Source organism: Elgaria multicarinata, chromosome 7, assembly GCF_023053635.1.
Source record: "Elgaria multicarinata webbii isolate HBS135686 ecotype San Diego chromosome 7, rElgMul1.1.pri, whole genome shotgun sequence".
Taxonomy (NCBI): Eukaryota; Metazoa; Chordata; class Lepidosauria; order Squamata; family Anguidae; genus Elgaria; species Elgaria multicarinata.
This window is the reverse complement of record NC_086177.1, coordinates 108631779-108647086: the sequence shown is the minus strand read 5'-3', so window position 1 is coordinate 108647086 and position 15308 is coordinate 108631779. Positions and strand designations below refer to the sequence as shown.

At 37.6% G+C, this 15308-nt stretch overlaps 1 protein-coding gene across 6 annotated transcripts in view; it reads left to right on the top strand.

Annotated features, from left to right (window-relative positions):
• The window catches only part of PTK2 (protein tyrosine kinase 2), a 192144-nt gene that overhangs the window by 47294 nt on the left and 129542 nt on the right, over nt 1-15308 (top strand). For all 6 annotated transcript variants that reach the window (XM_063131177.1, XM_063131182.1, XM_063131181.1 and 3 more), the window contains exon 4: nt 263-350. In XM_063131177.1, coding sequence (XP_062987247.1) covers nt 263-350 — 88 coding nt within the window. The remainder of the gene's footprint in view (nt 1-262; nt 351-15308) is intronic.

The following is a 15308-nucleotide window of genomic DNA, read 5'->3' as shown; positions in this document are numbered from 1 at the left end:
AATGTTACATCTAGTTGCCGTTTCTGTAATTACCTATGCCATGGTACATCCAATTTCAGCATCTTTACCAGAATAATAATGTATATGCCAATTTTCATAATGGTGTATAAATACCATCATAAGCACCGAATGTGAAAGTCCTCTCAAGCCTTAATTTCAATTGTCTTGTTTTACCGGCAGGATATTTTTATATGGTGGCTTGTACCATGCAGAAAGCAAAGAAAATAAATAAGTAAATCTTCTGTGTTTTCCTTCCTTGTAGATATGAACTGCGAATCCGATATTTACCGAAAGGATTTCTGAACCAGTTTACTGAAGATAAGCCAACGTTAAATTTTTTCTATCAGCAGGTAAAACACACACACATGTATAGCTTTGTTTAAACTTTCTTTTGCAATCCTGAAAGTTTTCTTTGTTTATGTAAAAGGAACATGTTGATGCAGGCATCTCTGCAACTGCAGTGTTACATATTATCTGAAAGCACACACCAGAGTTGGATGAGAACCGGGTGTCTGTTTTGCCAGTTCTAGAGTCTTCAGTCCAACTACAAGTATGTTTGCAGGCAACGATTTTCACAGCTTGGATAAGTTTTGCAAATTTTGCAGATAAGAGTTGTGTGTTGTCTTTCCACTTTATGCAGAGCTTGAGTTGGAGTAAATTTAGATATACTTTTGTGTGAAACGCACTAACATCTTAGTTCCAGGGCAGTGTGAGTACCCTGCTCTGTTTCAATTCTGATTGAATTTCAGAACATAGGTGGTGGAATTCTGCACATACTCTTTGGCTGGGTTTACACAACACATTAATCCACCCAGTATGGGTTGTTGTTTAAGTGTGGGCTATCGTATTGTCTGAATGTAGTGTGTTTTCCATAGGCTGGGTTATCGTGTTGTCTGAACACAGTGCACTTTCCACAGGATTGCTCATTAACCATGCAGTGTGGCTTGTGAACAACCAAACAACTAGCCATGGGCTCTCAAGGTAGCTTATTCGAGAAAGATAAAGCACACTGCATGTTTAAAAAGCCAGCCTGCAGAAAACATGATTTTTTTCTCAGTAGTAGTGCACATAGTTTACATGCAAAGGGTTCCAGGTTCAATCTCAGGGATCTATAGGAAGGACTGGGAAAGACTAGTGGTTTATTATAGTTTTAATTTTTGTGAACCGCCCAGAGAGCTTCAGCTATTGGGCGGTATAAAAATGTAATAAATAAATAAATAATGGTCTGATTTAGTATAAGAAAGTTCCTTATGTTCTAGTACTGCTTTTTAAATGAAAATGGAGTATTTCATTTCTCTATGCTTTGCAGTACCAAGTACACTCTTGGTGCTCAATGAATGTTTCCTAGTCATGCTTGGTGCAAAGGATTGTATTTATCCTACAGTAGTTCTTGTTTTCATGGTCAGCTATTCTGACATAGCCTTTTAAGTGGCCTCAGTCTTCTGTTCTTCATGGGCCCTTCAGACGCTTTGATTTCATGATGAGATGAATGGATGAAAAACACTGTGGTTGATGTGTTGACTGTGAAGATTATGTAACCTAATTAGGCATTAGAGTCTCTTGTGATTTTAAAAACAGATCTAGAATCCCCTCAAGCTAGATGTGGACTCTGGCCTCATTCTGTTTGGATGCTGGCACTGTCCCTAAGCCACACCTCATGCAGCCATCCCAGCAACGTCATTCAGGGAGAGCAGCTCTGAGGAGGCAAAAGAGGGTGTGTTCTCTCTTGTTCAGGGCCCCTACTTCATCCAGACCCAAAGAGTTCTAGCGAGGACAAGAAGAAAGAGGAGGCAGCCAAACACAGTAAATACCATGGAGTTGTTTTATTATGTTTGACATTTGTAATGGAAACTGTTTTTAGCTATTTAAAATATAATATAAATTAATAAAAAATAAAGTCGCTAAGGACAATTTCCATTAAAAATCATAATTCTTGTTAAGTCACCTTGGGACATTTCAAAGAGTAATGCAACTAAGAAAGACGATTGCTAATGCTAATAGTAGAATGCTGTACTAGGAGTGCACACTCCACAGTGATGCCTCCCTGTCAGTGTCTTTTGGGAGAATGAGAGATACAGATACTGACCAGTGGGGAGGTGCATATACGACCACAAAGCTTTCTGGATTCACTTCCCAGCCTCAAGTCTCTCTCCCTCTTGTTGTTCTTGCTTTTGGAAAGGAGAATGAGAGAGGGAGACTGACTGATCAGAGGATACCTTGTGTGTGGATGGGTCTCTCTCTCTCTGTGTATTATGGGTTCTGGCCCTCACGCCTGATGGTATGTGGACCCTGACAGGGTTCTGACCAAGTTAATGGGAATCATGGCATGAAAAAGGTTCCATGTCCCTGCCTGAGACACATGAATTCTGCAATTTAAAATTATTATTATTATTATTATTATTATTATTATTATTATTATTATTATTATTTATATAGCACCATCAGTGTACATGGTGCTGTACAGAGTAAAACAATAAAATAGCAAAACCCTGCCGCATAGGCTTACATTCTAATAGAATCATAATAAAACAATAAGAAGGGGAAGAGAATGCACCAAACAGGCACAGAGTAGAGTAAAACTAACAGTATAAAGTAAGATCAAAATAAAGCTTTAAAAGCTTTAGAAAAAAGAAAAGTTTTTAGCTGAGCTTTAAAAACTGCTATTGAACTTTGATGTATTTATGTGAGGGTCCTAATAATTCTTGTTAGGGATTCTCCTTCACAGAATTACCGTTGCCAGTAGGAAGCATTAATGGTGAGCTGTGATAGTTTTAAACTGGCTTACATGTGTAAATATGTGGTTGTATTGTTGCTATAGTGTAGTGGGAAGCTCCCAGTTGAAAAAGACACTTCAGTGATGGACTTAATAGGTGGCTTTAGCACATATTTGCATTGCAAACCTATATTGGCTTTATGACAGTTCAGCTGTCGTGGCTTCCCTAGCAATTCCTAAGAGTTATATTTTGGAGAGAGTGCGGAGATGCTCTTGAGATCTCTAGCTGCCTCACAGAATGGTGGTTCCCAGGGTTCTTTGAAGAGTGGGGAATGACCATTTAAATCAGTTTAAGTCACAACTATAGATATGCCTTTAGGAGAATCACTATCTCTTGGCCTCAACTTCATCTCTTCAGTATGGGAATAATAATGCTGGTTGCTGAAAGGATTGCAGAGAATGGATGCTGAAGCACTTGGGATGCTCAAAAAACACCATATAAATGCCAAGTATTATTAATGTCCTTACTAGCTTAAGAAAACCTATTTTTCCCAAGATTTCTCTGCTTGATCACGGAGATATTCAGAAGGTGCAGTTACACATAAGCTAAGCCCTAAGGGGACCTGATGATAAATACACAGATTGCAGCTTCTCAGAAAGGAAGGAATAGATGAATCAAGTTAAGTGTCACCTGTCTCAAGCTTACATGATGTAAGGATAAGTTTATGAACTCTCCGTTTTCAGAGAATAAAGTTTCTGAGGCATACAAATAAATCATATTTGGAAAAGAATTGCCACTGTTCTAGATGAACAATGTCAAACGCCTGCAGTTTTCCTTTCTAGCACTGTGCTCCCAGTCTTATCTTTCTCTATCTACATAGATGTGTCTGTATTTTTCCTTTTACATTTTGTAGATTACTTCTTTCATGTTCATGCAGTGTCCCATGAATCAGTCTTTTTTATAAATATCTATTCTGGCAATTTACTAGCCTAAATTGACTTTTGATTTTGAAGGTAATTTTAAACAAAAGTAGGATTTTATCTTATTCCAAATAGCACAGCCTAAGGTGGATTGGTGGTAGGTGTGTGTGTGTGTGTGTATCTAATGAACAGTGACGGTTATGTGGAATAGATTTCCCATTGGAAAGCCTGCCCTTGGGAAAGAACACTAATTTTCGAAATTAGAACTTTCCTAAATTCAGTCATATATAAATATATGTGTCTTTTGACATTATTGCGATGTTGCAAAATAAAAAGAACATCATATAACCACATTGTTCTGAGACTGAGATGTGGACAAAAAAAAGGATTAAATGAAGGAATACAGAAAGGTTATGAGTTTATCTATGAGAAGGCCCTTAGCATTAAGCTGAAAACTGTGGTTTTCTGTGGTTAGCACTAACCACAAGCTGTGCTGTCCCACACAACACTTTAAGCCATGGTTAGAGCCGCTAGCCTTGCTGTGACCAGGCTTTAGCAACACACAAAGACACCTTAAACCCTGCTGCTTAACCAAAAGCCTTAATCAGCAGGGTTTTAGGTGTCTTCTGAACAGGCCCAATGTCTTTCCAAAAGGAGTGATGGATACTTGCTGGATGAGGGAGAGGTTTATGAACATGAATAAAGGAAATAAAAGGGTAGTATGTTATATTTATTTTTTAAAATATTTGATCAAGCCTTTAGTGATATGACTCTAATACGTAGTGATGGTGATTGTTTTCCATCCAGCCAAATATTGATGAAAACTTAGTGACAATAGCAAGACTCATACAGGCAATGAAGATTCTGGCAGTGACTGTTTGAGTTGCTGTAATGTTACATGGGGTTGATGACCAGGCAGAGTCCCTCTCTGTTATTGACAGAGCCACTTTGGTGAAATGAATCAAGCTGGTGACTCTGTAAAGACGGCTAACTAAATTTTTAACAATGTATTTTATTTATCTATTAAAAGTATTTTAATCTTGCCCTTCATCCCTGGATACTAGGACTGTATACTGTGCGTGGAGGGTGGGGGGAGCTGTGGAAGCAGGTTACTCAGTGGGGGCTGCAAAACTCCCCCTGGTGGGACACAAGCACTCTACGTGTTTACCACCCCTGTTCTAGTCAATGGGAGAGGCTCCTGCGATTGCTCATATCTACTGTCTGCGATATTTCTCTAATCCAGAGACCCAAACTAGGCCATTGACAGACAGCTGACCGTGTAGAGGTTAGAAACTGTATAAACGTTACGTAGCGATCCGTCCACAGGAGAAGATATATTCAGAAAAACATATCCCACTTTAAACTCCCCAGTAAAATTAGTTTTAGTTTGTGAGATTGCTTATGCTAAAAGATTCACAGCTATTGAACATGTCCAATAGTGTATGCTTCCCTGGTGTACAGTCTGACTTTGCTAACAGTTTCAGAAGCTGGAGCATACAGAGACAGCTGGGAACTGCCCACCATGACAGAAGGGATAATTTTTGAGTCATTCTGCCTCGCACAATGCCCTGGCAGCAGTTAATTCCCTTCCCCCACTCACTAATGTCTTTATTATTGGGGAGGGAAGGCTGTGTAATTAGTGCAGGATGTCAAAGATCAACTTGCATTAATGTAGCAACTGTGACCTTTTTGATAAGGCAGAGCAGCAGCTGGGGGCAGATGGCAGATGACTGTTACCCTAATGCCAAATTGTGCTTTTAAAAGCCGTAAAGAAAAACAGCAGCTTTTGTTTTCTTTGGAGAAGGCAAGTCTCATTTAATGTTTCATCTGCTGTAAAGTGACCCCAAAAAAAGAGAGAAGGGAGGGAACCTAGATAACTCGTTTGCCTCCTATCTAGCGGGTCGCTCTTTCAGCGTGTTGACTAATGGCAGCTCGTCTTCCTCCTTTCCCCTTTCAGTAGGGGTTCCGCAAGGCTCGGTGCTTGGCCCGTTGTTGTTTTCCTTATACATGTTTTTTTTTTTTTTTTTAATTTTTATTCATTTTCAACACTATATAAACATAGATAAACATTTCCAAAATATAACTGAAACTAACACAATAAGAAAAAAAATACATCAAATATCTGCTGCATACATATTGAATAATTGTTGAGTACAAATATCAAAAACTATTACATATGCCTTATCACTCTACAACATCTTCATTCTTAACATAAATGTGCACCCCCCACCTCGGGATCATTCTTGAGTCCAAAATCTAATCATTTCTTCTGCTGGTGGTTTCCCACTTCCCTTAGTAAACACGAACACTAGGAACTGTTTCCAGATTCCTTCGAACTCATTTATTTTAGTTACGCCTTTTCTCCACTTAATATTACATGTCAGTTTATCATTAATGGCTATGTCCCATACTACTTTATACCATTCCTCAATAGAATATTCCCCTTGGATCTTCCAGTTCCTAGCTATCATCAATCGTGCTGCAACCAACAAACTCGATATCAGCTCTATAGTTCCTTTTCCACACTTTATATCTTCAAATAGTGACAGCAATGCTATTTTTGGTGTTTGTTCTATTTTCATTCCCACTATTTCTTCAATTTCTGAAAACACCATCTTCCATAATCTTTGTACATATTTGCATTGCCACCACATATGTAAATACGTTCCTTTTTCCCCACATCCTCTCCAACAATTTGCTGAATGTTGATCACTTATCTTATTCAATCTAACCGGGGTTAGGTACCACCTCCATAAAATTTTAAAATAATTCTCCTTTATTCTTACTGATAAACTTCTCAACACTCTTTGTTTCCATAGTCCCTCCCAGCTCTGTCGCCCTATTTGTATCTTCAAATCTGATTCCCAAATCATTTTCTCTGTATTCTCTCTAAACTCCTTCTCTAACAATATTTTATATATTTCACTCATTAATCCTTTTGAAACTATACTACTTCCTTTTCCTTTCTCCTTACTTACTACTAATTCTTCAAACCTCGTCATCTTTCTGCACATTCTATTATCTTTAATCCACTTTTTATTCCATTGCTCTAATTGACCATATTCTAGCCAAGATAGCTTCTTCTCCTTTAACAAATTTTCCATATCTTCTCTTGTTTTAATATCTCTTACCCAATCCTTTAATTTTATTTTATTTTTCTCTTTTAATATTTTACATAATCTACCCTTTAGATCCTCTGGGAAATTCTTTAACATTATTATCGGTGCTAAGGGAGAGTTGCTCGGAAGCAGCTTCCCTTTAAATTTACTCCAAATTTCCCATTGAGTCCTCAGGAGTGGATTATCTATACTTCCAACCCACTTTCTTCCTCCATCTTTAAAAAAAACATTCTCCAGATTCATCTCTACCTTACTTATAATTTTTTCTTCCATCCAATATAAATCTCCTACTCCCATAATTGCTTCTACAACATGTCTTAATCTATTTGCTACGTAGTATAATTTTATGTTTGGGAGACCCATTCCCCCCTTTTTTTGGCTTAGGTACCAATTATTTTTATTCACTCTTGCTCTCTTTTCTCCATTACAATATTTATTAATAATATTTTGCCAACTTTTTATCTCGGTTTCTGATATTTTTATAGGTAACATCCTAAATACAAAATTAATTTTAGCTAATATCTTCATTTTTATCAAAGCTATTCTCCCAAACCAAGATAAATTTAATCTTTTATATTTTTCCAATTTCTCTAGTACCTCCTTCTTTAACCTCGTTAAATTTTCCCTTTCTAAATTCTCTAGATTTTTTGTAATTTTAATTCCCAAATATTTAATCTCGTTCTTAACTTTCAATTCCATTCCCTTAACTTCCCAATCCTTTTCTTCCCTCTTAGTATAGTTAAACAACATCATCTCTGATTTAGACCAATTTATTTTTAACCCTGTAATTTCCTCAAATTCCCTCAACTGATATTTAATTCTTTCTAATTTTCTTAATGGATTCTTAATGGTCAATAAAGTATCATCCGCAAACATGTTTAGCTTTATTTCCCTTACCTCTCCAATTCCTTCTAATTCTTTATCCTCCCTTAGTGCCTTCGCCAAAACTTCCATAACCATTACAAAAAGGACCGGCGAGAGCGGACATCCTTGTCTTGTTCCTCTGGCTAGTCGTATCTTTTCAGTAAGTCCGTCATTTACCACCACTACCGCCGTATTTTGGGAATATAGCTGTTCTATTACATTTTTAAATTTATTTCCAAATCCCAATTTATCTATAATACTCTTTAGTGCCTGCCAGCTCACACAATCAAAAGCTTTAAAAATATCTAATGCCATAATACCTGCCTTAATATTTGCTTTTTTTATTACATTTATTATATTTAAAACTCTACCCACTAAATTATGCATATGTCTTCCTACCACAAACCCACATTGATCTGCTCCTATATATTCTGCCAAGAATTTATTTAATCGTTTGGCCATAATAGATGTAAAAATTTTAGCATCCTGATTTATTAAAGAAATAGGTCTATAAGAATCGGGATTAGTCAAATCTTTATCTGGTTTTGGGATCAGAATTATCACTGAATGTTCCCATGATTCAGGTATCTTCTCTCCTGATAATATCCTATTATAAAGTTCCATTAATTTTGGAACTAGACAATCTTTGAAGACCTTATAATATTCTGGACCCAAACCATCTGCTCCTGGTGATTTACCCACTTTTAACTTATCAATAACCTCTTCAACTTCTCTTTGAGTTATTACTGACTCCATTAACTCCTTATATTCTGATTTTATTTCCTTCTTTATAAACCTTCCAATATACTCCTCCACCTTTTCTTGTTGAATTTCTTTACCCTTGTACAATTCCTGATAAAATTCCTGAAAAATTTTTATTTTAGCTTTCATTGCATGACAATAATTCCCTCGGCTATCTTTCAACGTTTCTATCCCATTCCTCCCTTTTTCTTTTTGTGTGAGCTTGGCAAGCAACCTCGAGTTCTTATCACTATTTTCAAAATATTCCCTTTTCATATACATTAAATTCTTTTGAATCTCTTCTATATTTAAATTTTCTAATTGTTTCTTCTTAGCTTGTATTTCCACTAATTTATATTTATCTTTACTTCGCCAATATCTTTCCTCCAAGTTTTTAATTTCTATCTCTAACTTTTCCTGTTCTGCACGTTGTTGTCTTTTTAAACTGCATGTTTCTCTAATACAGATTCCTCTTGCTACAGCCTTCATGGTGTCCCAAATGACTGACCCAGCTGTTCCTCCTTTTTCATTAATTTCCCATGACTCCGACAGTTCCTTCCGAATTTTATCTACTATTTTATTGTATTTCAATATCTTTGTGTTCAACTTCCATCTATATGCCTCTTTATAATCTTTCTTAACTGTAAATTCTAAACTTAACAAGGCATGATCAGTTACTTTTATTACCCCCATTTCCATTTTACAAATCCTCGTTGCAAAGTCTTTTGAAACAAATATATGATCTATCCTGGAGTATGTATGATGAACTGGGGAAAAATATGAGAATCCAGGCCTATTCCCGTTAAGTAAGCGCCACGAATCTAAATAATCATTTTCTTTTATTAATTTATTCAATATAGTCATATTGTTTCTCTTTTCAACATTAGTGGGATTTGACCTGTCTCTTTTATTATCCATAACCATATTAAAATCCCCCGCTAATATAACATACCCCTCCTTAAATTCTTCTATTTCTTTAAACAACTTTATAAAAAACTCTCTATGCCTCTCATTTGGGGCATAAACATTAATCAAAGTATAGACCTTTCCCTCAATTTTACCTTTTAACATAAGATATCTACCCTTATCATCCTTTTTTACCTCTTCTAATGTAAACCCACTTTTTTTTGAAATCAAAGTGGCCACTCCATTTTTTTTTGATGTCCCTAATGACTTTTCATAATAGGCTAGCCACTTTAATTTTATCATATTCGAATTCTCGGAGCCTTGGTGTGTCTCTTGGATCATTATAATATCTGATCCCTCTTTATTAAGCATTTGTTCTATTCTCTTCCTTTTCACGACTGCCCCTAAACCTTTAACATTGAGTGTTGATACCTTTATCTTTTTATCCATAATCACCCTTTTGAAATCTCTTCCGATCCCTTGTGCTCAGCAGTTCAAACTTGCTTACATAAAAACACAAACTCCATACATAAAACCCCCACCCTCCTACCCCAATCCCTCCTCCCCTACCTTCCCCCCCTCCCCACCCCCCCACTCTAATCCCCCCCCATATCCCCGTGAGTCTAGTACTCCAGCCATCTACTTTAAAGGGGGAGGGGGGAGGCAGTGCTGTGCCTGGCCGGCAGATTTCTATATTAGCATTTTTATTTGCAATTATCTCCAAACATAATTAACAATTCTCTTACTCTCCAGATGTCCCAGCCTCATTCCCTCCCCCACCCACTCCAGCCCCATCTGCTTCCCCATCCAGACCCAGCCTCTTCAGCAAATCTTTACCTTGATCCAATGAGGTTACTCTGTGTTCCCTCCTCCCATATGTAAATCTTAAAAAAAACCGGGTAACCCCATGCATAAGGAATTTCATTCTTCATTAATGTTTCCATTATTAGTTTAAGACTACTTCTCCAATTTAATGTACGTTGAGAAAGATCATTGTAAATTTACACTGGTTTGCCTTTATATTATATCTGATTCTTAAATCTCAATTCTTTCATAATTTGCTCTTTTTTATAATAATTACCAAATTTCACCAAAATGTCTCTTGCCCCTTTGTGGTTTTGCCCCCCCACACGATGGACTCGATCCGGATCCAATCCGTCTATTGATATATCGGCATCAGCTCCTTGAACCAGTTCACGATGATTTCTCTAAGATCTTCTCCCTGCGACTCCTTTAGCTGCTTTATTCAAAAAGTAGATCTACTAGATTAATCTTCCGAGGCAATCGATCACAGTACCCATTCTTTAAATTGTATATTAGTTGATTTCTCAAAAGCCTCTTATTCCTTCTGGTCCAAGTCCGCTTTAGCCTCTATCTTTTTGATCTTATCCGAATTTTCCACCTTTTTTATCCGCTAAATACACAATTAATGTCTAAATTCACTCATATGCTGATCCATTTTTTTTAAAATATAACAATGTTATTTTCAGCTATAATGGGCCTGATCTCCATCAACGAGGGAGGGTTACTACCACTTTCTCCTCCTTCAGTCATATTTTTTCTTTATTTGGTATTGTATCCAAAGGGACTGGGTCTTTATCTTCCTCCTCTTGCTCAACTCCAGGGGCTGTCCTTTCCAGGAGGGAGAGGCATGCCGAATTATGATTTGAAAGTTCCTTTTTTTTTTATAATTTGAAGGTTTCTTATTTTTTTTTTCTTCTTTTTTTCTTTTTTCTTTTTTTTTTTCTTTTTCTTTTTTTGTATATTAAGCTTTGCCCAACTTTTGATCTTTCTTTTAATGTTAGGCATGGGACTCTTCTGGGTAGGGCATAAATCTTAGAGTGTAACTCGCTTCCTTAGCAACTTATGCTGGCTTCTCTGTTATATATCAAACACTTTTTCTTTCTTCATGAGGGGGGGGAATATCCAGTTCACAACAGCATTCACTAGAGGGGATCAGTTTAATCATCGCAGCCTCTCAGCTTCCCACATCTCCCTCACCGAATGCCGAATGCAGCTTCTTCCACCTTCTCTCCCCCCCTTCTCACCACGCCAATAAATCCAATCAACAACTTCCACCTTACAAAGCCAGCATTTCAATCTTTCCCATGTGAGATAAGAATGAAAGGTTATAACACAAATCAATGTCCAGCAAGCATAAATTCCTTCTTTTTAAACTGCGTCAGTGTTACTTTCGGTTTCGATCGTGTTGCCGTTTATACAGACATTGTATTAAATATCAATCATCTCACCTCCCTTCTTCAAATCTCTCAGCTTTTCCAGCTCCTGTGACTTTTATAATCATTTTCTGTCGTTTGCTCAAAGATTTATGCCCATTAGAAGAGAGATAATTGCTTTTTCCGGCAAACGCCGCTTAGAGCCTCAGAAGAAACCCGCCATTGCTCAGGCGGCCAGCTCCGCCCCCTTTCCTTATACATGTTGCCCTTGGGCAAGCTTATTCGATCTCATGGCCTCCAATATCATCTGTACGCCGATGATACACAACTATATCTGTCATCTCTGGAACTTTCTCCTGATGTTCACGATCGTATCTCGGCATGTCTTTCAGATATCTCAGCTTGGCTGCTTCATCGTCGCTTGAAACTTAACATGGCAAAGACTGAATTGCTTCTTTTTCCTCCTAAACCTTCTCCTCATCTCTCATTCTCTCTTACTGTCAATAATGTTACGCTTACTCCGGTCAAGGAAGCTCGTAGCCTTGGCTTTATATTCGACTCCTCGCTCTCCTTTATTCCTCATATTGAGGCAGTAGCTAAATCTTGTCGATTTTTCCTGTATAATATTGCCAGGATTCGATCATTTTTGTCTGTCTCTTCTGCCAAAACGCTTGTTCATGCGCTGGTTATTTCACGGTTGGACTACTGCAACCTTCTTCTCTCTGGCCTTCCTTCTTCTCACATCAGTCCGCTGGTTTCTGTTCACCACTCTGCCGCAAAGATCATCTTCTTGGCTCGCCGCTCCGACCATGTTACTCCGCTTCTGAAATCTCTTCATTGGCTTCCAATTCACTACAGAATCCAATATAAACTTCTCCTGTTAACCTTCAAAGCTTTTCACGGTCTAGCTCCTTCCTATCTCTCCTCTCTCATCTCACATTATTGCCCCGCTCGTGCTCTTCGCTCCTCTGATGCCATGTTTCTCGCCTGCCCAAGGGCCTCTACTTCCCTTGCTCGGCTTTGTCCATTCTCTTCTGCTGCCCCTTACGCCTGGAACGCTCTTCCAGAACATTTGAGAACTACAAGTTCAACCGCAGCTTTTAAAGCTCAACTAAAAACTTTTCTTTTTCCTAAAGCTTTTAAAACTTGATGTTGTGCAGACTTCTACTGTTACTTTCTACTGTTAGTTTTACCCTACCCTGTGCCTGCTTACCCTACCCTGTGCCTGTTTGCATTCTCTTCCCCTCCTTATTGTTTTACTATGATTTTATTAGATTGTAAGCCTATGCGGCAGGGTCTTGCTATTTACTGTTTTACTCTGTACAGCACCATGTACACTGATGGTGCTATATAAATAAATAAATAATAATAATAATAATAATAATAATAATAAGTGTAGACAGATAAATTAATCATCTTGGGAGCCATGATGATTTTACAGAAAACTTAGAGCAACTGAGATGATAACATTACTTTGGTCAGCTAGCGTTTTGAATCACAAAAAACACCATACATTTTACACTATTATTGAACCCATCGATGAACTATGACACCTAAGGAAGGAGTTGCTTTTAAACCACTGTCAGGCTTATTGGGATGTGGGGTTTAGCAATGAAATATTTAAAACATAGATTTTATTTACATGTTCCTCTCTGCAGCTGTAGTTGCTATGACTGTAAGCCGTCTTGAGTGCCATTTTCTGGATAAAAAGGTGGGTTACAAACCAAATAAATACATCCATACATTCTGAGAGCTATTCTAAATGTTATGCTAATCATGGAAGGCATCTTCATGGTGATTTCAGCTACACCATGCACATATATATGCAATCTACTTGAGAGTCAAGAAGAAATACCTCTGAATAAAACTCCACACTTAAATCTGCAAGAAACTTTTATACCTGTGTGATCACTTATGTGTTCAGGGCTGTATGGATTGAAAATAATTTCAAGTTATGATCTTGCAGTCAGACCTTGAGGCTCTTCCTGGTGACTCTCAGACCCCTTGTTGTTGTTGTTGTTTACATTTATATACCGCCCCATAGCTGAAGCTCTCTGGGCGGTTTACAGAAGTTAAAAACAGTGAACATTATATATATATATATATATATATATATATATATATATATATACACACACACACACACACACAATTTAAAACCATAAAAAGCATAAAATACAAACAAAAACAGACAATATCCATTTAAAAGCAACTATTCTGGGGTCAGTTAAAAAACTCAGCATATGCTGTTAAATGCCTGGGAGAAGAGAAAAGTCTTGACCTGGCACCGAAAGGATAACAACGTTGGCGCCAGGCACCAACGTTGTTGAATTGCTGGCAGCAGGGCTATGTCTGTGAATGCTACCAAGTGACTAAATGCTGCATGGTTGGATTTATGCTATAAATGCTAATTATTTGGAATCTGTTTAAATAGTTTCCTATTCCCAAAGCAACACCAATGAGCCAGCTATTTCCCTCTGAACCCATGGCCATGCAGTCTTACTCTTCCTGTGTGTTTCCCACTAAGGCCTGCTGGGCTGTATGTTGTTATCACTCACACCTAGGGATGTAAGGATTTTGAAAGATACATTTGGATTGTCAGGCACTTATTATTATTATTATTATTATTATTTATTTATATAGCTTCAGATTTGTTTTAGGGATGTATGAGAATTTCCACTTGCAAAAGTGTGCATCAGTACTTTTATGCATTAGTACAAATATGTACTTATGCATTAGCGCTCAATGCACACTTGCATATCCGCACCCCCAGGAAGTACAAAACCAGACCACAGAATCCATTCAACTTTGAAAAATCCATTCCACTGCGGAATCTGCAGGTCAGATTCATAGAAATCGAAACTCATCTGAATTTGCCAAAGATTTCTCCGACATCCCTGCCCACACTTTGCCCTGAGTTGTGCTTTTGCTGGATTGCTTAATTATACAAAGATAAAATAATCTGTATTATTGCACATCTTGTTTTATAGCAACCTTCTGGTTTGTTGCTCTGTGCAAGGAAAAAAGTCTAGCTAAATAGAGTGCATGCATCCAAAAAGGAGTAGCTGGTACATAAAATGATATTATGGTTTTTTTATAAATAAATTTTAAAAAATGATGTGATGAATTCCTTGTTTGATGAATATCTTCTTAACTTATGCATCAGAGTAAGCCTACACTGTTTGAAGTGTTCATACACAAATTCATGGAATCATAGAATAGCAGAGTTGGAAGGGCCTACAAGACCATCGAGTCCAACCCCCAGCTCAATGCAGGAATCCACCCTAAAGCATCCCTGACAGATAGTTGTCCAACTGCCTCTTGAAGGCCTCTAGTGTGGGAGAGCCCATAACCTCCCTAGGTAACTGATTCCATTGTCGTACTGCTCTAACAGTCAGGAAGTTTTTCCTGATGTCCAGCTGGAATCTGGCTTCATTTAACTTGAGCCCATTATTCTGTGTCATGCGCTCTGGGATGATTGAGAAGAGATCCTGGCCCTCCTCTGTGTGACAACCTTTTAAGTATTTGAAGAGTGCTATCATGTCTCCCTCAATCTTCTCTTCTCCAGGCTAAACATGTCCAGTTCTTTCAGTCTTTCTTCATAGGGCTTTGTTTCTCATTACTTTGTTTCTCATTACTTCCATGTTGCCTGTTTATTGTGCCAGTTACATTTTCCAGAAACCCTGGCTGTTGTCAGGTTTTGCCATTGTTCCCTAATAAATGTTTTGAAGTTTGGGAAGTGACTAGTCAGCAAGTTATTCAAGGAGTACAGGAAAACAGTGTTCTGTCTCAATGAAAATAATCTTACTGAGTGAGCAGGTTTCTTGTATTCCCTACCCTGGTCTAAGTAATACACTTTCTTTAACT